This window comes from Pristiophorus japonicus, unplaced genomic scaffold (genome assembly GCF_044704955.1).
Source record: "Pristiophorus japonicus isolate sPriJap1 unplaced genomic scaffold, sPriJap1.hap1 HAP1_SCAFFOLD_949, whole genome shotgun sequence".
NCBI lineage: Eukaryota > Metazoa > Chordata > Chondrichthyes > Pristiophoridae > Pristiophorus > Pristiophorus japonicus.
This window is the reverse complement of record NW_027254878.1, coordinates 93,075-118,310: the sequence shown is the minus strand read 5'-3', so window position 1 is coordinate 118,310 and position 25,236 is coordinate 93,075. Positions and strand designations below refer to the sequence as shown.

General features: G+C 45.8%; 1 protein-coding gene across 1 annotated transcript; it reads left to right on the top strand.

Annotated features, from left to right (window-relative positions):
- The first annotated feature begins 5,443 nt into the window (after positions 1-5,443).
- On the top strand, positions 5,444-24,993 carry LOC139258374 (zinc-binding protein A33-like). Its single transcript, XM_070874751.1, has 6 exons — positions 5,444-5,833; positions 7,230-7,325; positions 7,663-7,896; positions 9,755-9,777; positions 9,876-9,991; positions 24,133-24,993. The coding sequence occupies exons 1-6, from the start codon at positions 5,459-5,461 to the stop codon at positions 24,702-24,704; spliced, it is 1,416 nt and encodes a 471-aa protein (XP_070730852.1). The 5' UTR covers positions 5,444-5,458; the 3' UTR covers positions 24,705-24,993.
- Positions 24,994-25,236: the final 243 nt, after the last annotated feature.

The window sequence follows — 25,236 nt, the reverse complement described above, 5'->3', positions numbered from 1 at the left end:
AGTCAGTACATTTCTTGTGGCACTGGGTGAGGCTTCTCTGCACCTCAGTGCTGGCCGACACCTCCCGGGCCACCTCTTGTCACATGGTACAGAAAACCTGCGTCGAGGCAGGGAACAGGGAGTCCCTCCTGGTCTCTCGGGCCCCACCAAACCTCCAGAGCAACATTGCTGAACCTCATGGCCTTCTCCCTTGAAGGGGGATTTGAGTTCCTGAACTCCCGAGCTGAGTGAATGAGTTCAGCAATGCTGAAAACGAGCATCAGCAGGTTCAGATGGCCATCCCTTTAATAGCCAGATGGAGCTGGAGTTAAGGATTGAAGGCTGATTGATGAATGGAGCTCAGCTGAAATTGGGTAAGCGGCTGTGAATATTGCCCCTGCAGAACCCAGCTGAGGCCATGAGCACCTCATTTACCATCCCATTCCCACACCCCCCGACCCCCCCACTCCTGGGGCAGAAACACACAATTCACACAATTTGGCAACTCATTGCACCGGAGTGCCGGGGCCCTTACATTTCTCAGAGTAAAAAATTACCGCCAGTGAATTTTGCCCCTCTGTGGCCTTGCTGTCCTCAGCCCTTTCCTCGGCCCTTCCCTCCTTCCCTTGGCCCTTTACTCCTTCCCTCGGCCCTTCCCTCGATGCTTCCTCCAACATTGAATCATGGCTCATTAGTTGAGGGGCAGGTGGTGGTGATCAGTTCCTTGGCCTTTTTGTGACACAAAGCAACGAGACTTCACAGGGTTTAGAGTAAATATTGAGGAGTCCTCGGGCCACCTCCAGCCGATGGTACATCGTTCTGCCCCCACCTCTGGTGGGTGTATTTGATCAGTGGGGCAGGACATATCCAGGGATGGTGATGGAGCAGTCTGGGTATCTCGCTGATGGGACTCTGTGGAGAGAGAAACAGATTTAATGTTTCAGGCCAATGACCCTTCATCAGAACTGGAAAAAGCGAGAGATGTCACAGGTTTTAAGCAAGAACCAGGGCGGAGAAAGGGGGAGGGGAGGAAATGAACAAAAGAGAAGGTCTGTGATAGGGTGAAGGGCAGGAGGGATTAAATGACACAATGGATGATGCTGCAAGACAAGAGAAGATGGTAATAAGAACATAAGAATTAGGAACAGGAGTAGGCCATCTAGCCCCTCGAGCCTGCTCCTCCATTCAACAACATCATGCCCCCGTGTCCAACTCCATAGATACTGGAATACCGTTCAGTTCAACTTTCAACATTATTGGTGGGTATTACGTCGTGAACGTGTGTACCCCGTACACATCTGCCTTCTCCGTACGAGTTTCCAATTCCGTCTGATCCACTGTGGATCGATCTTCCTCTGCAACATGGTGGTTTGCAGGGTTTGCAGCTGGCCTGCACATTCATTGGAGGTGTCCCATTGTTCTGCAGCCATTGCACGCATAGTGCTTAAAGCGGCATTGATGGGGCCTATGATCACCTCCGCAGCACCGACAGGGTGTTAACTGCCTCGCATTAACAGATGATGGCGGACTCTGGGTCAATTGAGGTATGGCCACAGCAGCTGGCGTGTGCGTTCTGCCCTGTACATTTCTGGTCAGAACCGACGTTACTTTATGCACAGGACTGGCTGAAACTTCTTTGTTCTGCAAAATCTGCTTGGTGTTGTCGCTGGTGGACATAAATGCCTGTGTTATCGTTATGGCTTTACTCAGATTTGGAGTTTCTACAGTCAACAGTTTGTGGAGGATTGTCTCGTGTCCGATGCCCAGTCCAAAAAAGTCTCTGAGCATTTGTTCTAGGAATCCCTCCAACTCACAATGTCCTGCAAGGTGCCTTAGTTCAGCGATGTAGCTCGCCACTTCCTGGCCCTCCGATCGTTGGCACGTTTAGAAGCGATATCTCGCCATCCAAACACTTTCCTTAGGATTTAGATGCTCCCGGACCAGTGTACACAGTTTTTCGCAGGATTTCTCTGTTGGTTTTGCCAGTGCCAGGAGATTGTTCATGAGGCCATGGGTTGTTGCACCACAGACAGTTAGGAGGATTGCCCTTCGTTTGGTCGCATTCTCGTCCCCTTCCAGCTCATTGGCCATGAAGTATTGGTCGAGTCTCTCCACAAAGGCCTCCCAATCGTCCCCTTCTGAGAACTTCTCCAGGATGCCAACTGTTCTTTGCATTTTCACGCGGTTATTCGTTACCTCATCGCCAATTGTTACACTTATAACAAATGGTCAGACTGAGTACTGTGTGTAATGAGCAAGTGTGACCTTAGCTCCTTTTATTAAGGTTGCAGAGTGCAGGTACCTCGTGGGTGGCCTGCTTATATACTGTGCTCCCAAGGGATGCTTGGGACTCCAGCAGGTAGATCCTCTGGTGGTCAGGTGTGAGGCAGGTTACAAGGGGTTAAATACATAACAGTCATGGGACAAGTAAAGAATGAACAATGAGTTTAGAGGAGCTATAAACAACAATAGCAGAAACATTACCAGAAGATGCTGTCTAAAAATGGGAGCAGTGGTTATGATCTGCCATTGTTGAACTCACTGCTGAGTTTGGAAAGCTGTACAGTGCATCATCGAAAGATGAGGAGCTGTTCCTTGAGGTTGCGTTGAGCTTCAGTAAACAGTGTAACAGGCCGAGGACCGTGACGTCATCGTGGGGCGGAGAATTAAAATGAAAAGCAACTGGAAATTCAGGCCACGCTTGCGACCTGAACGGAGGTGTTCAGCAAAGTGATCACCCAATCTGCATTGGGTCTCCCCAATGTGTGGTGGTGGCATCATGTTGGAGGTGGTGGAAATGATGAAGGATGACCCGTTCAAGCTGGAAGGGTGGAACGTGAGGACAAGGGGAATCCTATCGTGGTTCTGGGAGGGAGGGGAAGGGGTGAGAGCAGAACTGTGGGAAATGGGACGGACATGGTTGACAACCCTGTCAACCACGTTGGAGGAGAAGCCTCGGCTGAGGAAATAGGAAGACATATCGGAAGCTCTGGTACAGCAGGCGACATCGTCAGAACACACGAGACGGAGAAAGTGGGAGAGTGGTTTCGAGATCTTACAGGAAGCGGGGTGGGAGGAAGTGTAATCAAAGTAGCTGTGGCAGTCAGTGGGCTTATAGTAGATATTGGTCAACAGTCCATCCCCAGAAATGGAGATAGAGAAGGTGAGGAAGGGAAGAGTCAGGGATGGACCATGTGAAATTGGAAGCAAAGTTGATGAGATTTTTCAGTTGTGGGTGAGAGCAGGGAGATACAATGATCAAAGTACTGGAAAAAGAGGTGAGGGAGAGGACCTGAGTAGGACTGGAACAAAGAATGTTGTAAATAACAACCACTGCGCCCATTGTAATGGACAGCAGCTTCTGGTAATGATTCTGCTGTTGCTGTTTACAGCTCCTCGAGACCCATATTTTGTTTCTGTTCTTCTTTTCCTCTTGAAGTTTACAGACTTCAAGCGGACATAGATAGGCTGGTGGAATGGGCGGACACGTGGCAGGTGAAATTGAATGCAGAAAATTGCGAAGTGAAACACTTTGATAGGAGATATGAGGAGAAGTACTATAAACTAAATGGTACAATTCTAAAGCGGGTACATGAACAGAGAGACCTGGGGTATATGTGCACATATCGTTGATGGTGGCAGGGCAGGTTGAGAAAGCAATTTAAAGAGCATACAGATCCTGGGCTTCATAAATAGCAGCTTAGGGCTAGAAATTCAGTTTTTGGCGATATTGGTTTTTATCCATTATTTTACGGAAAAAAAAACTAAATACTTCGCCATTTTTTAAGGGGGTAAAATTGGCAAAAAAAATGCGCCTGACGGGAGAAATCGGCATTGCACGAGTATTCACGGTGGAAACCACGTTCCTCGCCCACTTTAGCCTGAGGCCTTTCACCTGGGAGGGGAGAAAACACAAAAATATAAATATCAGAAAACATTCACTTAACTAATGAATCGCTGAAAAGGAATTTAAAAATAAAAACTTCAACTTAGCTTTTTTGTAGGTCTTCATACGTTGTTTCTGGGGCTACAGCGCAGGCTTTTCTCAGGTGTTTTTTTTCACCCTGAGTACGGGTTCGTCGAACGGCCAATTTTAAGTGGTGCATTTTGTTTGCGCATTGCACATCGTCAATCCGCTTTTCGGCGATATTTCAAAACCGCCATTCGTTAACTTTGGCCAAATTAGGTGAGTACCTTTTACCGGCAAAAAAGGCAAAATAGCAGCAAAAGAACGTGTACAAGGCTGGCCAATTTCTCCTCCCTAGAGTATAAAACAAAGAAGTTATGATGAAGCTTTATAAAAGGTTCGGCCAAAACTGTGTCCAATTCTGGGCACCGCACTTTCGGAAGGTTGACGGACTTCAGTTATATGATAGACTGGAGAAGCTGGGGATGTTCTCCTTAGAGCAGAGAAGATTGAGAGAAGATATGATAGAGGTATTCAAAATCATGAGGAAATCTAGACAGTAGATAGAGAGAAACTGTTCCCATTGGCAGAAGGGTCGAGAACCAGAGGACACAGATTGAAGGTGATTGGCTGAAGAACCACAGGTGACACGAGGGAAACTTTTTTACGCAGCGAGTGGTTATGATCTGGAATGCACTGACTGAAAGGGTGGTGGAGGCAGATTCAATTGTGGCTTTCAAAAGGGCACTGGATAAGTACCTCAAGGAAAAAAAATGCAGGGCTACAGGGAAAGGGCGGGGGAGTGGAACTATCTGAAGTGCTCTTGCACAGAGCCGGCACAGAATCGATGGGCCGAATGGCCTCATTCTGTGCTGTAATCATTCTATGATTACCACCCGCTCCAGCCTCGCAACATCCCTTTTGTCATTTAATCTCTCCTGCCCTCCACCCTATCACAGACCTTCCCTTTTGTTCTTTCCTCCCCTGCCTCTGTACTTACTTAAAACCTGTTACATGCCTAACTTTTCCCGGTTCTGATAAAAGGTCATCGACCTGAAACGTTCACTCTGTTTCTCTAGCCACAGATGCTGCCTGACCTGCTGAGTATTTCCAGCATTTTATTTTTTATTTCAGATTTCCGGCATCCGCAGTATTTTGCTTTGTATTAATGGGACTCTGTGTCAGGCTGTTGCTTAACTAACCTGTGGATCAACTATTCTAATATGGACATTCTCCTGATGTTGGTGCCTTTGCAGGTTGACTGGGAATTGTCTGATCCTTGCCCTGGCCGCTGCTGCTGGCTCCGTCAGATATTTATTTTCTTGTTCTGTTTTGGAGCGGTTGTTTTGCATGTTGTGGGACCAGAGACACATTCAGACCAGACTGGGTCGGTGTAGAAGGTCCCCTGAAGGAAATGAGTGAACCAGTCTGGTTATTGCAACAGTCTGTTTATCACTGTTACCTGCCCTTTCCTGGGCGGTGATTGATAATGTTGCTGCTGGAACCAGGAACTGAAACTGAAAGTGTTTTACTGAGCACTCATCACCATTTTACGTGGAGCAGTCCTTCGAGATGGAAGGTGAACTTTCCTGTGCTGTGTGCCATGATCTGTATAAAGACCCTGTCTCACTGGACTGTGATCACAGCTTCTGCCGATCATGTCTAACCCGGGACTGGGAGAGCTCTGTCCCCGCCGCCTGTCCCGTCTGTCAAAAGGAGACTTCCTCCAGGGTCCTGAGACCCAACCGCACCCTCGCCAACATCGTGGAGATATTTGTAAAAAGTGTTAAAAGTGATCAAAATCAGCAGGAATGCAGCCGTCACAAGGAGAAGATGAAGGTTTTTTGTAAAACTGACAAACAGCCCATCTGTGCCATTTGTCAGATTTCAAAAAGTCATCAAAACCACGAGGTGCTGCCGCTGGAAGAAGCGACCGAAGAGTTTAAGGTGAGTTAATGCCGTGTAAAATAAATATAGTCACAGGTAACAGAATCCTGAACAGGGAGTGTTCACAGATTCGGGTTTGAGCGTCTCTCAATACTTAAAGCACTTTAGATAATGTGTTTGTGTTTATTTAATGACTCAGTCCTTACACGGACTGCCATTTGTATCGCTGCTGAAGGAACCAGGGACAGGAAGTGACAGTTTCACTTTATTCCAAACACCACTTTAATAGATCAGTGTAAATTGATCAGCCCATGGAATGCAAAGTGAAATCTCTTGTACAGTATGTTCTCAGATCGATACCGATCCTGTCTCCGTGGCGAGTGATGGTCTGTGGAACGTGTCTCCTATTTATATTCCAGATGTGAAGCGTTTAATGTCGACATGAACTTGTTAAACTTCAAAGTGTCCGGAACAGCGCAATGTTTCAGCAATCAGGAAAACAACAGGGACCAGGAAACAGAAGCAGATCAATTACTCTGGGTATTTTCTTAAAGGACAGCACAGGCAGAGGCAGATTTGACGGGAAAGCACTTGAGAAGTTAAGGGGAAAGGGACAGAGGAGAACTAAGGTGAAAGAAACCCCCTGTGTGAATTAGGGGACAAAGCACATCACCAGAGACCAGATACAGTAAAGAAAACCCGAGAGAAGTGAAAGTAAAAATAGGGATAGCGGACAGAAGGAAAATTAAAAGGGAATGGTTGGTATTAAAGTAAAGTACAACCTAAAGGGACAACAGGAGAAATAGATCTCGGGAAACAGCTGAGAAAGTTATAACTAAGATGGATTCCATGAGGTGTGGTTATTGTGTAATATTATAAAAGAGAAAGACTGATACCATAATACAAAGGTGAAGAGATATGAAAAGTGTATATTAATCATTAACTGAAACGTATTTCTGACCTTCCATATGCAGCAATTTACAGGGGAGAGAAGGCAAGAGATGTTCTGAGGGCGAGTGGGTAGAATTAGATTCAGTGAGTGATGAGGCCAGGATAGGATCAGACCTCGAGAGGGAACCTTCAGGGACTGTAGCTGGAGACCAGTACAATCAGCAGCAGATTCTCATCCTAGAGGGACAAGTGCTGGAGGAAGCCAAGGATATGGGAATACTGGGTAGATTAAGGTTGCTGAAAGAAGCAAGAAAGGTCAGAAACCCTGTGAAGCTACTCGAGATTATAATTAGTGAACAGATACCAGGCACGGCCCAGTTTATAAAGAATTCTCTCGATCTACCCCATCAACTCCTTTAATCATCTTAAACACCTCAATTAGATCACCGCTAATCTATATTCCAGGGAATGAATGCTCTGAGAATTTTCTTTGATTAAACGAAATGGTATTTAATTATCAGCTGTTTATGGCACAAAGTGCACAAATTAACTGATCTTTGTTCAGGAGGAACTGCGAACCTTACTGAGGCCGGTCCGGGACAAGAAGGAGGAATGTGATGCTGTAAAAAGTGATTATGTGAAAACTTTGGCCCACATTCAGGTACATTTGATGTCACTTTGTTCTATATTTTCCAATCACGATTTGTTTCTCTTTGAACCGTTGAATGTCCATTACCAAAGTAAAATCTCACTTCAGCGAACCATTGAATTATCGCGGACACGTCCCTTGTGCTGGTGAAACCGCAGTTAAAGAAAATACAGCAGTTCAATCCTCAGTTAGAGCTCCCGCTTCTGAATAAATTATCATCTGGTCTCCATTAATTAGATTTCATTGCATCAAGGAATGTTTATCTCTAAAATATTCTTGTATGAAGAGAACTGCACCACCTTTTTAAAATGCTCATTTGTTTTTTTCCCAATCTCACTATTTCCCAAAGGACCAAGGCATAAATACAGAGAAACAGATTAAATGTGAATTTGAAAAACTTCACCAGTTTCTCCGTGAGGAAGAGAAGACTGTGTTGGAAGATCTGAAACTGGAGAAAGAGAAAAACAGTCTGGAGATGGAGGGGAGGATTGAGAAGATAACGGAGGAAATCTCATCACTTTCAGACACAGTTCAGGATATTGAACAAGAGCTGAGTGAACAGGACAGCATCAAGTTTTTAACGGTAGCTGTATATTTATGTGTTTTTTGTTTCCTTAGTCCCTCTTTGACACAGTCTTTGAGATTGTGCAGAGTGTGCCATCAAAACCTAGGATATTATATTGAATTACACAGTATTTACAGCACAGAAACAGGCCATTCAGCCCAACAGGTCCATGCTGGTGTTTGTATTCCACAGACTCCTCCCACCCTTCGTAACCTAAGCCCATCAACATATTCTATTCCTTTCTCCCTCGTGTTTATCGAGCTTCCCCGTAAATGTATTTATAGTATTCACCTCAACCACTCCATATGGTAGCATGTTCCTCCTTCACCACTCTCTGGGGAAAGAAGTTTTATTATGTTAAAGGTGCTATATAAATGTAAGTTATTGAATTCCCTATTGGATTTATTAGTGACTTTCTTATACTTATGGCCCCAGTTCTGATCTCCCCTGCAAGTGGAAACAGCTTCTCTACGTCTAGCAAACCCTTTCATAATCTTAAAGGTCAGGCCACCCCTCAGTCTTCTCCTTTCTAGAGAAAAGGGCCCCAGCTTGTTCACTCTTTCCTGATTGGTACAACCTCTCAGTTCTGGTATCTGTCTCGTAAATCTTTTTTGCACCTTCTCTCGTGTTTCTATCTTTTTTTTGTTAGTATGGAGACCAGAACTGTTCACATTTCTCCAAGTGTTGTCTAACCAAGGTTCTGTGCTTTGTTTGCTTTTATGGCCGTATTAACCAGTGTCACTACTTCTAGTGATTTGTGTATCTGGTATTCCCAGATCCCTCTGGCCCACTACCCCATTTAGACTTATTTTCAAGGAGTATGTGGCCTCCTTTTCTTCCTATCGATATGTGCCACCTCACACTTGCCTATATTGAAGATTATTTGCCAAACTGAGTAACTACTTTTAATTCCTAGTCTCAGTTTTCTGTTTAGTCAACTTGCTCTCCATTCTGCCACTTGTCCCCTGACTCCACATGTTCTGACTTTAGTCCCATGTCTATTATGCGGTATCTTATCAAAGGCCTTTTGAAAATCCCAAAATGGTGTGTCTACTGAATTCCCCTTATCTCCCCTTTCTGTTACTTCAAAGAATTCAGTAAGGTTGGTCAAGCATGATCACCCCTTGCGAAATCTGTGCTGACTATTCTTCATTATATTTCCAGATTCTAGATCTTTTTCTGTTACATCTTTGAGTACAGATTCCATTCTCTTTCCAACCACTGACATTTAGCTAATTGGTCTATCGTTCGCTGAACTTGTTCTACCTCACTCACTAATATAAAACTCACTCACTGAACAAAATAATACCAACCACCTATGACGAGAAGCAGAGTGTGCCAGTATTTTGTGATTGTTGTGCATGCTTTACTTCCTTGATTATTGATTGGTGATCGATGTTTGTTCAGTAAATATACACATGAAGTACCTATATTGTGTGAGTGTGTAAGGAGTTTTCTCCTGAAATTAGTGCCTGTGGCTAAAATGGTGTCTGGTCAAACCAGTGGCTCGGATGCCATTTCTATTGGACAGCACTGGTACAGATTCACAGATACATTCATCCCCTTTGGGCAAAGGACACGAGCAAGTTACAACTTGAATAGGTTGAAGGGACTGTCTTTAAATAATATTTAAATTTCAGTAATTTGAGACTTCGGGATGTGACAATTGTATTGTAGCTCTGAGTTGTGTTGTGCAGTCAGATCGAGTCAGTTGTAATGTTGTGGAGTAACTCACAGTACAGTGAGGGCAGGAAGAGGCAGCCCAATAACTTTACATATTTACAATGTACTTTTCTGTGGAATCCAGCCTGTTACTTTCTTTTTGTGATAAAATGTTCTCAAAACACAAACAGTAATAATTGTTCTTATTCTGCAGAAATTTCCAGAAACAGAGAAAAGGTATAATTTACAGCCTTGATTTGAGCCGATATTTTAATTTCTAACATTTCTCGCCCACCCTGGAATGATCCAACACTGCCCTTTATCTCCTGTTTCAGAGCGAAGCGAACTCTCCCAGAGCCGCAGAAGGTTTCCCCTTTAATCAATGTGGGGAAGTACATTGGGTCACTGCAGTACAGAGTGTGGAGAAAGATGCTGACAGTGATTAATACAGGTGGGTGTGAGCTTCCTGACACCAGCTATTAAACAGCTCTCTGTTAGTAGACGGGACCTGTCTTTTTATAATAAATATCTCATTGTATGTGTAACTGACTAGATTATACTTTCAGTCAGTTTTCTGGTAAAATACATCATTGTCAGATCTGCTCCCATTTGACATGTTTGATGAAATTCTGGTGCAGGTGTTTTGGGGGCAGATGTGAGATATACTGATCTTCCGCCTGCCCCGTGGATGGGTCCCTGGCCCTGTCCTAAATCCTGGAGTCTTGGGTATTTCCATATTGTGAGTCGGAGCCAATGTATATCCCGCTCGAATAGGGAACCAAAGTTCGGTGGCAGTAGACGGGTCAGAACGGTCAGGGACATGAGGAGCTACATTTGAAAACTGAAAACTGCTGCTGCTTTTGCTGGAGGCGGGTTTTCTGAAAGCTCACGGTCAATCAGTGATTGATTACATTTGGGAATCTAGTCTTTAAATGTTAAATACCCCAATGTCTTCAGCAACACTGGACACCAGGACACGGGAAGCAGAGTCCCGTAAATTCTTTAAAAGGAAATTAGATAATTGCTTCATAAGACCATATTAAAGAGTAGGGGAGTGAGTGGGACAGTCTAATTTCTTTGTCTGGATTGGCCTATGATTTATTAATTGTCAATAACCAGAGTTCATAGATTTCAAATCATTGGCAAAAGATCTAGATGGGAGATGAGCAGAAATGTTTTCACTCAGAGTTGTTGGAATCGGAACGCTCTACCTGTAAAGGTTTTGGACAGTACTTGAGGATGAAGACCTCGCAGGGTTATGGACAAAATGTGGGGGTGTGGGACTAAACACGACTGCTCTTTCAAAATCCCAGCAGGGACATGAAGGGCCAAATGGTCTCCTTCTGTGCTGTAAGTTTCTATGATTCTATGATTCACATCCCACTGTGGGGCGCTAATCTCAGTTAAACAGGCGGTAACTGCGACTGCCTCAACTCTGCCGGTTTGAAATTACACCACAATTGTCCTCAACAAAATGCGGCCTGTTCTGAATGTTCACACAGAGCCCACTGCCCCACAATGTGGGTGGTCAACCCTCCCTCACTATTTTCCCCAAATTAACCCCTAACTCAACCCAACTTAATCCCACCACTATGTGGAAGGATATCCACTCACCAGGGCTGATGACCAAGAATGCCGCACATGGACTTCTCAGTGCCTCACCTCCTACGAAGGTGCAACCCTCCCCCAGAGGCTTTTGGGGAGATTTGTCCTCTGCTTACTGATGACCTGAAGCTCACATCCACTTGGACAGTAATACTGTCTGGCAGTCAAAGTCACTGCTGTCTTCAATGTTTTTACATCTGGATCTGGATCCTTCCAACCAGCATCTGGTCATCTTTACCACATTGGTCATGCAACATTGGATAAAAAAGTTGACTGATGATATCCTCATGGGGCTCATTCACTTCATTTTCTTCCCAATGGAACCAGAAAACAATGAGGGCAATCTGTCCAGTGCTGCAGACAGGTAGGTGTAATGTATGGAGAAAGAGTCAGACTGAAGACTGTGAGCTCAAAGTAAAGTGTGACCGTAGTCTTTTATTGCAGGTCTCCAGAGTGTCTCACCAACCTGTGAGGCCACCTTAAATACCTGTGCTCCCAAGGGATTATGGGATCCCTTGGAACTCCAGGGAATGAGCCCTCTGGTGGCTGTACAGAGTAAATACAAGTTTGCATATATAACAATACTCGCCCCTCGCCCCCAAAGTCAATCGTGTAACTGTTTACAATGTGAGTCGATCTGGGGCCCTTCTTGCCCTGGTTGATCGTCTCGGTGTGAAAGCTGGTATAGTTGAATCATTGGTTGGGCCCTCGCTGGGCTGCTGTGGATGATGGGTTCTGCTTCGTGGTCAACCGTGGTGCCGGTTGCCACTGGTGTGTATGTTGGGGGATCAAAAAAGGTAAGGTCCAAGGTGGGTTGTCAGGATAATCCATAAATCTGAGTTTCATTTGCTCCAAGTGTTTCCGGTGAATGAGTCCATTAGAAAGTTTGACCCGAAACACCCTGCTCCCCTCTTTGGCCACGACAGTGCCGGGAAGCCACTTGGGACCTTGTCCATAATTCAATACAAACAAAGGATCATTGACTTCAATCTCGCGTGACACATTTGCGCTATCATGGTATGCACTTTGTTAAAGCTGCCTGCTCTCTACCTGTTCATGTAGATCAGGGTGAACTAACGAGAGCATTGTCTTAAGTGCTCTTTCCTTGAGCAGTTCAGCAGGTGGGATCCCAGTGAGCGAGTGGGATCTCATACGGCAGCTAAGCAGGACTTGGGATATGCGAGTCTGCAGTGAACCTTCAGTTACCCTTTTCATGCCTTGCTTGATGGTTTGCACTGCTCTCTCTGCCTGACCATTGGACGCTGGTTTAAACGGGGCAGATGTGACATGTTTGATCCCGTTACAGGTCATGAATTCTTTGAACTCAGCACTGGTAAAACATGGCCCATTGTCGCTCACCAGGACATCGGGTAAGCCGTGAGTGGCAAACATGGCCCGCAGGCTTTCAGTAGTGGCAGCGGACGTGCTAGCCGACATTCAATCCACTTGGAATACGCGTCTACAACCACAAGGAACATTTTACCCAAGAACGGGCCTGCATAGTCAACGTGTTCCCCAGACCACAGTTTGGAGGGTCAAGACCATAAACTTAGCGGCACCTCCCTGGGTACATTGCTTTACTGCGAGCATGTATTACATCTGTGAACGCAGGACTCTAAGTCCGCATTGATACCGGGCCACCGCACGTGGGATCTGGCTATCGCTTTCATCATTACGATGTCTGGGTGGGTACTGTGGAAGTCATTGATGAAGGTGTCTCTGCCCTTCTTGGGGACCACTACTCGATTGTCCCACAGAAGGCAGTCTGCTTGTATAGACATTTTCATCTTTGTTGGAACGGCTTTATCTCTTCCTGCATTTCCATTGAGACACTGGACCAGCTCCCGTGAAGCACACAGCTTTTGACTAGAGATAATAAGGGGCCCTGGCTTGTCCAGCTTTTGATCTGCCAGGCAGTGACGGGTGATTGCTCACTCTCAAATACTTCCATAACCAAGGCTAGATCTGCGGGCTGCGCCATTTCCAGCCCCGTGGTGGGCAATGGCAGCCTACTGAGAGCATCGGCGCAGTTTTCTGTGCCTGGCCTGTGGCGGATGGCGTAGTTGTATGCGGACAATGTGAGTGCCTATCTTTGGATGCGGGCCAATGCGTTGGTATTTATCCCTTTACTCTCGGAAAAAAGGAATATAAGCGCCTTATGGTCAGTTTCCAATTCGAAATTTAGCCCAAACAGGTATTGATGCATTTTCTTTACCCCATAGACACACGCTAACGCTTCTTTCTCAATCATGCTGTAGGCTCTCTCAGCCTTAAACAGACTCCTGGATGCATAAGCAACCGGTTGCAGTTTCCCAAAATCATTAGCTTATTGCAATACACACCCAACACCATATGATGACGCATCACAGGCTAGTACCAAATGCTTACATGGATCATACAACACAAGCAATTTGTTTGAGCATAACACTTTCCTCGCTTTTACAAAGGCATTTTCTTGGCTTTTGCCCCAAACCCATTCGTGCTCTTTTTGTGGTAAGACATGCAGTGGTTCCAACAGTGTGTGCTAAGACCCGGTAAGAAGTTACCAAAGTAGGTCAGGAGTCCCAGAAACGACCGCAGCTCCATCACATTCTGTGGCCTCGGTGCGTTCTCGATTGCCTCCATCTTCGCGTTGGTGGGCCTGATGCCGTCCGCCGCAATACTCCTTCCCAAGAACTCCTCCTCAGGTGCCAGGAAAACGCACTTCGAGCATTTCAACCTGAGCCCCACGCAGTTGAGTAGACTAAGAACCTCCTCCAGGTGCTGCAAATACTCGACTGTGTTCCGACCTGTAACCAACATTTCATCCTGGAAGACCACGGTGTGCAGGACCGACTTCAGGAAGCTTTCCATGTTTCTCTGGAATATCGCCGCAGCTGATCGGATTCCAAATGGGGATCTGTTATGAAGAAAAAGATCTTTGTGTGTGTTGATGCAGGTGAGGGCCTTCGATAATTCCTCCAGTTCCTGGATCATGTAGGCTGAAGTCAGATCCAGCTTCGTGAATGTCTTTCCTCCCACCAGCATTGCAAAGAGACCATCGGCCTTTGGTAGTGGGTATTGGTCCTGCAGGGAGAAACGATTGATCGTTACTTTGTAATCGCCACAAATTCCGACGGTGCCGTCTCCCTTGAGGACTGGGACGATAGGACTGGCCCACTCGTTGAACTCGATCGGTGAAATGATGCCCTCTCTTTGCAGCCGGTCTAGTTCAATCTCTACCCTTTCTCTCTTCGTGTATAGTACTGCTCTCGCCTTGTGATGGATGGGTCGCGCCCCCGGAATTAGGTGGAACTGCACTTTTGCTCCTTCGAATTTCCTGATGCCTGGTTCGAACAGTGAAGAAAATTTGTTGAAGACCTGGGCACACGAAGTGTTGTCAGCGGGCGATAGCGCTCGGATGTCGTCCCAGTTCCAGCGTATCTTTCCCAGCCAGTTCCTGCCGAGAAGCGTGGGACCATCGCCCGGTACCACCCAGAGTGATAGCTTGTGCACCGCTCCATCGTAGGAGACCTTTACAGTAGCACTGCCGATTACAGGAATCAGTTCTTTCATGCAAGTTCTCAGTTTCGTGCGAACTGGAGTTAAGACTGGCCTTGAGGCCTTGTTGCACCACAATCTTTCTAAAGTCTTTTTGCCCATGATGGACTGACTCGTGCCTGTGTCCAGTTCCATTGACACCGGGAGTCCATTTAGTTCAATATTCAGCATTATCGGGGGACAATTCGTGGTGAATGTGTGCACCCCATGTACCTCTGCCTCCTCAGTCTGAGGCTCCGGTTTGTCGTGATCCTCCGTGGATCTGCCCTCCTTTGCAACATGGTGGTTTGCAGGTTTAACAGCATTTGCAGCTCGCCTGCACACTAGTTGGAGGTGTCACATTGTTCCACAGCCCTTGCAAATGTACCCTATGAATCGGCATGAATGGAAACGATGATCACCCCCACAGCGCCAACAAGGTGTTAATGGCCTTGCATTCATCACCCTTGATGGTGGACTCAGACATCTGCGGATGTTCAGCTGCAGGTATGTGTGCCCTGCCCTGTACGTTACGATTCGAAAACAACATCACTTTGTTCACAGTACTTGTAGTAGCACTTCTGTGCTGAGAGATTTGCTTCGTATTGTCATTGGTGGCAATGAATGCCTGGGCTATCGCTATGGCCTTACTCAAGGTTGGGGTCTTTACAGTCAAAGGTTTGCAAAATATGGTTTCGTGACCAATGCCAAGTACGAAAAAGGCTCTGAGCATGTGCTCCAAATGTCCTTCAAATTCGCAATGTCCTGCAAGGCATCTTTGCTCGGCGACATAACTCGCCACTTCCTGGCCTTCAGACCTTTTGTAGGTGTAGAACCGGTACCTCGCCATCAGAACGCTTTTCTTTGGGTTCAAATGCTCTCGGACCAGTGTGCACAAATCATCGTACGATTTCTCCGTGGGTTTCGCTGGAGTGAGCAGATTCTTCATGAGGCGATATGTTGGTGCCCCACAGACAGTGAGGAGGATCGCCCTTCATTTGGCAGCGTTCTCTTCCCCATCTAGCTCATTTGCTACGAAGTATTGGCCGAGTCACTCCACATAAGTTTCCCAATCATCTCCCTCCGACAATTTCTCCAGGATGCCCACTGTTCTCTGCATCTTTGGGTTCGCTATCTGTATATTGTCGCCAGTTGTTATGTATGGGGAAAGAGTCAGACTGAATACTGTGAGCTCAAAGTAACGTGTGAACTTAGTCTTTTATTGCAGGTCTCCAGAGTGCCTCTCCAACCTGTGAGGCCTCCTTAAATACCTGTGCTCCCAAGGGATTATGGGATTCCTTGGGACTCCAGGGTATGAGCCCTCTGGTGGCTGTACAGAGTAAATACAAGTTTGTATATATAACAGTAGGGTACTGTTAAGTATGCAGCACTATGTAACCAGCATTCTACCGCCACCAGAGGGCATATCTGATGGAGTCCCAAGGGATCCCAGCATCCCTTGGGAGCACTGTATGTAAGCTGGCCTCCGATGATGTACCAACACTCTGGAATTAGAATAAAGAGACTAAGGTCACACTTACTCACGTAGAAAGATAGAAAATAGGTGCAGGAGTAGGCCATTCGGCCAATCGAACCTGCACTACCATTCAATAAGATCATGGCTGATCATTCCTTCAGTACTCCTTTCCTGCTTTTTCTCCATACCCCTTGATCCCATTAGCCATAAGGGCCATATCTAACTCCCTCTTAAATATATCCAATGAACTGGCATCAACAACTCTCTGCGGCAGGGAATTCCACAGGTTAACAACTCTCTGAGTGAAGATGTTTCTTCTCATCTCAGTCCTAAATGGTCTACCTCTTATCCTAAGACTATGTCCCCTGGTTCTGGACTTCCCCAACATCGGGAACATTCTTCCCGCATCTAACCTGTCTAGTCCCATTAGAATCTTATACGTTTCTATGAGCTCCCCTCTCATCCTTCTAAACGCCAGTGAATAAAGGCCCAGTTGATCCAGCCTCTCCTCATATGACAGTCCAGCCATCCCTGGAATCAGTCTGATGAACCTTCGCTTGCCTTCCTCAATAGCATGAACGTCCTTCCTCAGATTAGGAGACCAAAACTGAACACAATATTACAGGTGAGGCCTCACTAAGGCCGTGTACAACTGCAGTAAGACCTCCCTGCTCCTGTACTCAAATCCCCGAACTATGAAGGCCAACTTACCATTTGCCTTCTTTACCGCCTCCTGTACCTGCATGCCCACTTTCAGTGACTGATGAACCATGACACCCAGGTCTCGTTGCACCTCCCCTTTTCCGAATCTGCCGCCATTCAGATAATATTCTGCCTTCGTGTTTTTGCCCCCAAAATGGATAACCTCACATTTATCCACATTATGCTGCATCTGCCATGCATTTGCCCACTCACCAAACCTGTTCAAGTCACCCTGCAGACTCTTAGCGTCCTCCTCACAGCTCACACTGCCACCCAGTTTAGTGTCATCTGCAAACTTGGAGATATTACACTCAATTCCTTCATCTAAATTGTTAATGTATATTGTAAAGAGCTGGGGTCCCAGCACTGAGCCCTGCGGCACTTCACTAGTCACTGCCTGCCATTCTGAAAAGAACCTGTTTATCCCGACTCTCTGCTTCCTGTCTGCCAACCAGTTCTCTATCCACGTCAGTACATTACCCCCAATACCATGCGCTTTGATTTTGCACACCAATCTCTTGTCTGGGACCTTGTCAAAAGCCTTTTGAAAGTCCAAATACACCACATCCACTGGTTCTCCCTTGTCCACTCTGCTGGTTACATCCTCAAAAAATTCCAGAAGATTCGTCAAGCATGATTTCCCTTTCATAAATCTATGCCGACTTGGTTCGATCCTGTCACCTCTACAATACTCAGTTAGATTCGTTCATTCTAGACGTAACAGGTACCAACTGGTAAATGGAGCAATTGACTGAATGCATATCAAAGACCCATATGAAAACCTGCTCAATATCATGAACAGGAAATGTTTTCATTTGATTCATGTGCAGTCAGTGTGCATGTCATATAACCTTATACTGAACATAAAACCCATTCTCTGGGAATCCGTCTTGATGCTTTCATCATGTGATAATCTACCATACCAGCCCCTGTGACTCAAGTATCAAGGTGGTTGATTGGTGATCAGGTTATCCCCAGCAGTCATGACTTACAACTGCAGTAAGGTTTCTACAGACAGAGGGGGACACTGGACATAATAAGGCCCATGTCAGTGCAAGAAGTGCGATAGAGAAGACTGCAGGCATTTTGAAGCCTAGTTTCTCGGTGCCTGGATAAATCTCGTCGAGCCCTGCAATACAGTCTGTCGAGAGTCTCCAGAATCACTGCAGCTTGCGAGGTACACCATAATATCGCAGTGAAGACAAGCTTGCTGCTACTGGAAGGGGATGATGATGAGGACGTGGGAAGAATATCCATTCGCACAGCATGAGGAGGGTGCACAGTAAGGGGAGAATGTGGTACAAAACCAGTAGTCAGAGACAGGAGGACCAATTATAGCGCAGTGCTTTCAATGAATAAAAGCTGACACACTTCCGTAGATGTATCAGAGAATCAGGGAGCCCTTACTGCTGCTCCTTCAGACACCTTGCCACTTGTGTTTCCTGCTGATTTAGAAGTCGCCTGCCCTGTAATTAACAGGCTGTAACAGCGCTCTATTCCCTCCCTGCTAACTCAGTCTCTCAATGAGGAACACTATCACTGCTCCTAACTCGTCCTGTCTGAATAATTAGGGCCCCAGGACATCAGTGGGTTAGTGGCAGAGACACGTGGGCTAAACCAGCAACTGGAGAGAATCCAGCCCCTCACATCGCAATCAGAGACACTGGCACGGACAGGCCTGATGCTGTCATTTAGCATTCTTCGATTCCTTGACTTCTCTCAGTTTTCTCCACTGATGAGATTCTCTTCCCTATCAGCGAATCTCTGTGTAGCTTTTCCTTCAAATTGCTACATCTCACCATTCTCAGGGTAATTTTCTCGTCTGACACTGCAGCACTCCTCAGTACTGCACTGGAATGTCAGCCTGCATTTTGTGCTCAAGTCTCTGGAGTGGGATTGAACCCATGACCTTCTGAGAGGTGAGAGTGCTCGCACTGAGCCATGGCTGACACCTAGGGGCCAAAATTCAGGGTCTCCGAGAGACCCATTACTGACCGTTTGTGGGGGCCATGTGACGGAATCCCGTGACCGCCGCTTTGTTGTCAAATGACCGTCCCGACCCAGATTCAGGTCGGGGATTTTTCGGCCTGGTCCCGATTCCGCCCCGATCCTGCAAGCACTTCCCAATCGACCGGCAAGATAGTGCCTCTGGGTTCGGCCGGGCCACTAACGGGCAGCCTTGTACCCACTCTTGGGTGCCAGACCGCTGGCCCGGGCAAAACCCTCCCTGGTGGCCCAGTGGCTGAAGATATAATACTGACAGACGCTCTCCCCTTTAACGGAGGGAGAGAGCGTGGTGACACACGCGCGCTGTGACATCACCACTACTCCACCGCTGACTGATAGCGGCGGAGTCCCGGTCCCGACACAAATTCAGCTCCTTCCTGTCGATCTCCCGCCCCCACTATGACCGACTTCCGGTGGGACTTTGAAACTCCTCCAGCCGCTTCGGACATCCCAGCAGTAAAAGCAGGTCGGATCCTCATAGGTGCACCAGCTTTCTGACGTACCTGAATTTTGGCCACCTAGTCTCTGAGTTCTGGAAGTCTATGAGCTCCTGCACAAAACCCAGAGCCTGCTTCAGGAAACTGCAATTTGATGTTCACACCAATAAAGAGGGAGGTGGACAGCCCAGACTGTAACAAGCACAAGAACATTCACAAAAAGAATGGATTAAAAATAAACATGATTACTGCAGTTAGATGTAAAGATGATGAAATATTCCTGACAATGTCAATACATAATGGGACAAATAAAAGTAAAAGGCAAAAACTGAGTGTTGGTATTCTGAAAGAAAGGCATTGATAGAATTTTATGCTTTTATCAGTCTGCATTCGATAAAAAACAGACTCGTGTTTTAGTTACATCCTACTTTGGAACTGAAGACTGGAAGATCAGTATAACTCTGTGCAGATGGAATAAAGAAACAAACAAACTACAGATAAATAGAATCAAAGTGTGCAGCCAGCTGAGATTGGGAGTACGCATGGGAAAGATTCTCTTAAGGAAAAGAGGCAAGACTTGGTAGAAATTGGAAAGAAATGAATAAAATACTGCAGTGAGAGGTGACATGAAATGTGGGTGTGGTCTGTGTTTGCATCTTTTCCTGTTTAAATTTCAGACTTCCTGCAGTGAGCAGGTCATTCAGCCCATTAATGTTCTCTCTGTGATTGCAGTATCTGCTATTTCTTCTTCCCCTTTTCTTTCTCCCCCTCTGCTCAGGGATTTACTTATATTTCAGTTTCCAGTTCTGATGAAGTGGCCACACCCAAGATGTTAATTAGTCTCTTCTTGTTTCAGATGATTTTTTATAAATATTTCTAATATTTTCTGTTTTTATAATAAATACAATAACTGTTGAAGTTAAATGTTGATACCTGAGAACATTTTGTGCATCAGTGCACTGCCTCACAGCTCAATCTTTACAAAGGCTGAAACTGTAAATGTACAATTGTAATAATTTAATGGGATCCTATTCTAAGGATAGTGACCCCCATCAAGCAAAGTGACTGAATACCATAGTTAGGCCACACCACAGGCAGTATTACATTCCGTGTATTTAACCAGAATGATTTTAATTTTACCCAATCTAATTGTTCATCAGGTAGAAGTGTATTCAGTGACATCACACTGATATTGACCAGTTCTAAGTGTGTAACGACTGGAAGCTGTTGATTATATTTTCTCGTTCAGTTCACTGACCTGGTCCTTTACTTTCTCTGTCTCAGTTTCTTTCAATCCTCCTGACTGTTAATCCCTTTTCCATTTGCCTATCTGATCACTACCTGTAGGTATTTTCTCTCCTGTTGTGTGAAGAGGATCATTTGTTTGCCACACTTATTCAAGAATTTACAGCATATAATTAACTTAAATGATTGTATTTGTAATTATTTTATTTATTCAGCAAACCTCAGCTGCTGGACAATTCCAGACACCATCACTAGATAGGATGACAATGTATTTAAATATAAAAGTGTTAATGTCCAGTGTGACCAAAACTGAACGGACCTTGTGTGAAAGTCTACACAAACATCCTTTCGTCAATAATGAATTTCTGTACATGTTATACTTCACTTAAATGTCTTGTCAACCGTGTGTGAACCGTGATATTTTAAGGCCCAGATCCCTTCCTTGGCACTTTTTGTTCCAGATCACAATACACTGTGATGGAGATAACCCCAGACAATACTGCAAATACAGGAGGTCAGACATGGTATTTTCCTTCTGCTCTGTGATGGAGAATATATTTTGAGATAAGCTGCCCAAGTGGTGAGATCCAATCTTCATAGCTGTGTCGGTGTGTAAGAGTGAAAATATCGCCCATATTGCATTTTACACCACACTCGAATGTATAACATACTCTAATCCCTGCGAACAGCGCTGTCTGTTGAAATCATTATTGTTCCAAAATAGTGAAGTGAGAGCCACACCAGTTGCTCCATCTCACTCCGATCTGTCCCGTACCAGGCATTGCTGGTGGAATTGGCTCTGATTGTCCGTGGGCTGAAACACCCCCTTCATCCACATTCAGAAAGTAGCACAGGCTAACAGGAGTGTTATTGAACAACTAACTTTACAAATGTTACAAACTTTACACCAGACACATTTCCATCAGTGTATCTGTGGGTGAAGAGGAACAATTTTCTTGGTTCTGCTGCCAGTTATTTTAAATACTGAAACCAATAAACATTCTTTGCAGTTATTACACAGAAAATAATCTGTACAATTTTATACATGTCACAAATGGAGTTAAAATAACATTCAACTTGAGAAAAGAAAAATGCATTACAGCTTATGTAGACTTGCAGAAGTGTGCATGTTTTTATATTATTCTAACTGCAGTTTAACTGATATTCCTCTGATATTTCGCATATTTTAAGGTACTTTTAGAAATTTAGAATTCAACGGAGGAGGACTAAGGGTTTAATTAAGAGGGGGAAAATAGAGTACGAGAGGAAGCTTACAGGGAACATAAAAACTGACTGCAAAAGCTTCTATAAATATGTGAAGACAAACGTAGGTCCCTTGCAGTCAGATTCAGATGAATTTATAATGGGGAACAAAGAAATGGCAGACCAATTGAACAAATATTTTGGTTCTGTTTTCACGAAGAAAGACAGAAATAACCTTCCGAATGTACTCGGGGACAGTGGGTCTAGTGAGAAGGAGGAACTGAAGGATAACCTTATTAGGCGGGAAATTGTGTTCGGGAAATTGATGGGATTGAAGGCCGATAAATCCCCGGGGCCTGATAGTCTGCATCCCAGAGTACTTAAGGAAAAGGCCCTAGAAATAGTGGATGCATTGGTGATCATTTTCCAACAGTCTATTGACTCTGGATCAGTTCCTATGGACTGGAGGGTAGCTAATGTAACACCACTTTTTAAAAAAGGAGGGAGAGAGAAAACGGTTAATTACAGACCGGTTCGCCTGACATCAGTAGTGAGGAAAATATTGGAATCAATCATTAAGGATGAAATAGCAGCACATTTGGAAAGCAGTGACAGGATCGGACCAAGTCAGCATGGATTTATGAAAGGGAAATCATGCTTGACGAATCTTCTGCAATTTTTTGAGGATGTAACTAGCAGAGTAGACAAGGGAGAACCAGTGGATGTGGTGTATTTGGACTTTCAAAAGGCTTTTGAGAAGACCCCGCACAAGAGATTGGTGTGCAAAATCAAAGCCCATGGTATTGGGAGTAATGTACTGACGTGGATAGAGAACTGGTTTGCAGAGAGTCGGGATAAACGGGTCCTTTTCGGAATGGGAGGCAGTGACTAGTGGAGTGCTGCAGGGCTCAGTGCTGGGACCCCAGCTCTTTACAATATACATTAACGATTTAGATGAAGGAATTGAGTGTAATATCTCCAAGTTTACAGATGACACTGAACTGGGTGGCAGTGTGAGCTGTGAGGAGGACACTAAGAGGCTGCAGGGTGATTTGGACAGGTTAGGTGAGTGGGCAAGTGCATGGCAGATGCAGTATAATGTGGATAAATGTGAGGTTATCCGTTTTGGGGGCAAAAACACGAAGGCAGAATATTATCTGAATGGCGGCAGATTAGGAAAAGGGGAGGTGCAACGAGACCTGGGTGTCATGGTTCATCAGTCATTGAAAGTTGGCATGCAGGTACAGCAGGCGGTGAAGAAGGCAAATGGTATGTTGGCCTTCATAGCGAGGGGATTTGAGTAGAGGAGCAGGGAGGTCTTACTGCAGTTGTACAGGGTCTTAGTGAGGCCTCACCTGGAATATTGTGCTCAGTTTTGGTCTCCTAATCTGAGGAAGGACGTTCTTGCTATTGAGGGAGTGCAGCGAAGGTTCACCAGACTGATTCCTGGGATGGCTGGACTCTCATATGAGGAGAGACTGGATCAACTGGGCCTTTATTCACTGGACTTTAGAAGGATGAGAGGGGATCTCATGGAAACGTATACGATTCTGACGGGACTGGACCGGTTAGATGCGGGAAGAATGTTCCCGATGTTGGGGAAGTCCAGAACCAGGGGACACAGTCTTAGGATAAGGGGTAGGCAATTTAGGACTGAGATGAGGAGAAACTTATTCACTGTGGAATTCCCTACCGCAGAGAGTTGTTGATGCCAGTTCATTGGATATATTCAAGAGGGTGTTAGATATGGCCCTTACTGCTAATGGGATCAAGAGGTATGGAGAGAAAGCAGGAAAGGGGTACTGAGGGAATGATCAGCCATGATCTTATTGAATGGTGGTGCAGGCACGAAGGGCCAAATGGCCTACTCCTGCACCTATTTTCCATGTTTCTATGTTTACTTGGTCTGCATCTGTCCAGATGCTGTAATAATGTCATTTTATCCACTGTTCTCCCATGGGGAACCGTATCCCCTTCTCACCTCCTCCCTGCAGCCTGTCTCTATTTCCGACAGTTTATATTGCAGACCCTGATTCAGTGCAGTCTTGGGGTCCAGTCTCTCTCTCCCTCTCTCTGCCAGTCGCGCGTGCCCTCTCTCACTCTCTGTCCCCCCTTCTGTTTCTCTGTCTCCCTCTCCCTCTGTCTCTCTGTCCCTCTCTCTCCCTCACTCTCTCTCTCTCTCTCTCTCTCTCTGTCCCTCTCTCTCTCACTGCAGGGTGTGCCCGCTCGGTAAAACCTTTCCCCGACAGTGTTTTCCCGTTTTCCCTGTGCACTGCTGAAAGTTTCCCCTGAGGATGAATTTCTAATTGTGGATCATTGCCGATTTGACCAATCACTAACCGGCTGTGAAAGTTACAGTGAGCGACTAACTTTCTATCTGTGTCCATCTGTTGCCAGCTCCAGTCACCTTGGACCCTAATACAGCCAGTCCTTACCTTTTCCTGTCTGAGGACCTGAGCACCGTGAGAAACACCGGGAAAAGGCAGCAGCTCCCCGACAATCCGGAGAGATTTGATCCCTGTGTCTTTGTCCTGGGATTGGAGGGATTCACATCAGGGAAACATTCCTGGGAGGTGGAGGTGGGGAACAAGACTCAGTGGGCTGTGGGTGTGACCAAGGAGTCCATCAACAGGAAGGGAAAAATCATCCTGAATCCAGGTAACGGATACTGGGCAGTGGGACTGAGAGAGGGGAATAGATACTGGGCTTGTACCAAACCATGGAAACACTTAGAGCTGAGTGTGAACCCGAGAAAGATTGGAGTCTGCCTGGATTATGAGGGAGGGAAGGTGTCCTTTTATAACTCAGATAACAAGTCCCATATCCACACTTTCACTGGTACATTCACTGAGAAACTCTATCCTTACTTCAGTCCACGTCTCGCTGATGGGGGTAAAAACACAGACCCGCTGAAAATCTGTTCCCGGACAGTAACAATCCAGGAGAATGAAGGTTTTATCCCATTGTAAAAATAAAACAGCTACTTACACCAGGCACAATATTCCCAGACTCGGCACCTCCGGCGAGACCTCGCAGGCAGCCTGAAGCTTATTGGAAAAGCGCGGTGCACCAGCCCGATACTCCACCCATTGACTCACCCGGTGAGTGCCAGGTCCCGGCAGTGGAGCAGGAGTCTGGGAAAATCCCACCCCGATAATCACCGATAAATACCCGCAGGGTCTGGGAAATCCCACCCAATAATCACCGATAAATACCCACAGGATCTTGGAAATCCCACCCGATAATCACCGATAAATACCCACAGGGTCTGGGAAATCCTACCCGATAATCACCGATAAATACCCGCAGGGTCTGGGAAATCCCACCCAATAATCACCGATAAATACCCACAGGGGCTGGGAAATCCTACCCGATAATCACCGATAAATACCCACAGGTTCTAGGAAAATACCACCCGATCATTACCAATAAATACCCACAGGGTCTGGGAAATCCCACCCCGATAATCACCAATAAATACCGCAGGGTCTGGGAAATCCC

What these genes read in the sequence shown, in the direction of transcription:
- LOC139258374 (XM_070874751.1), top strand. Translation starts at nt 5,459, where the DNA reads ATGGAAGGTGAACTTTCCTGTGCTGTGTGCCATGATCTGTATAAAGAC. An exon ending in TTTCCAGAAACAGAGAAAAG is followed by an intron (nt 9,778 to 9,875) that starts GTATAATTTACA and finishes CTCCTGTTTCAG; the next exon opens with AGCGAAGCGAACTCTCCCAG. An exon ending in GCTGACAGTGATTAATACAG is followed by an intron (nt 9,992 to 24,132) that starts GTGGGTGTGAGC and finishes ATCTGTTGCCAG; the next exon opens with CTCCAGTCACCTTGGACCCT.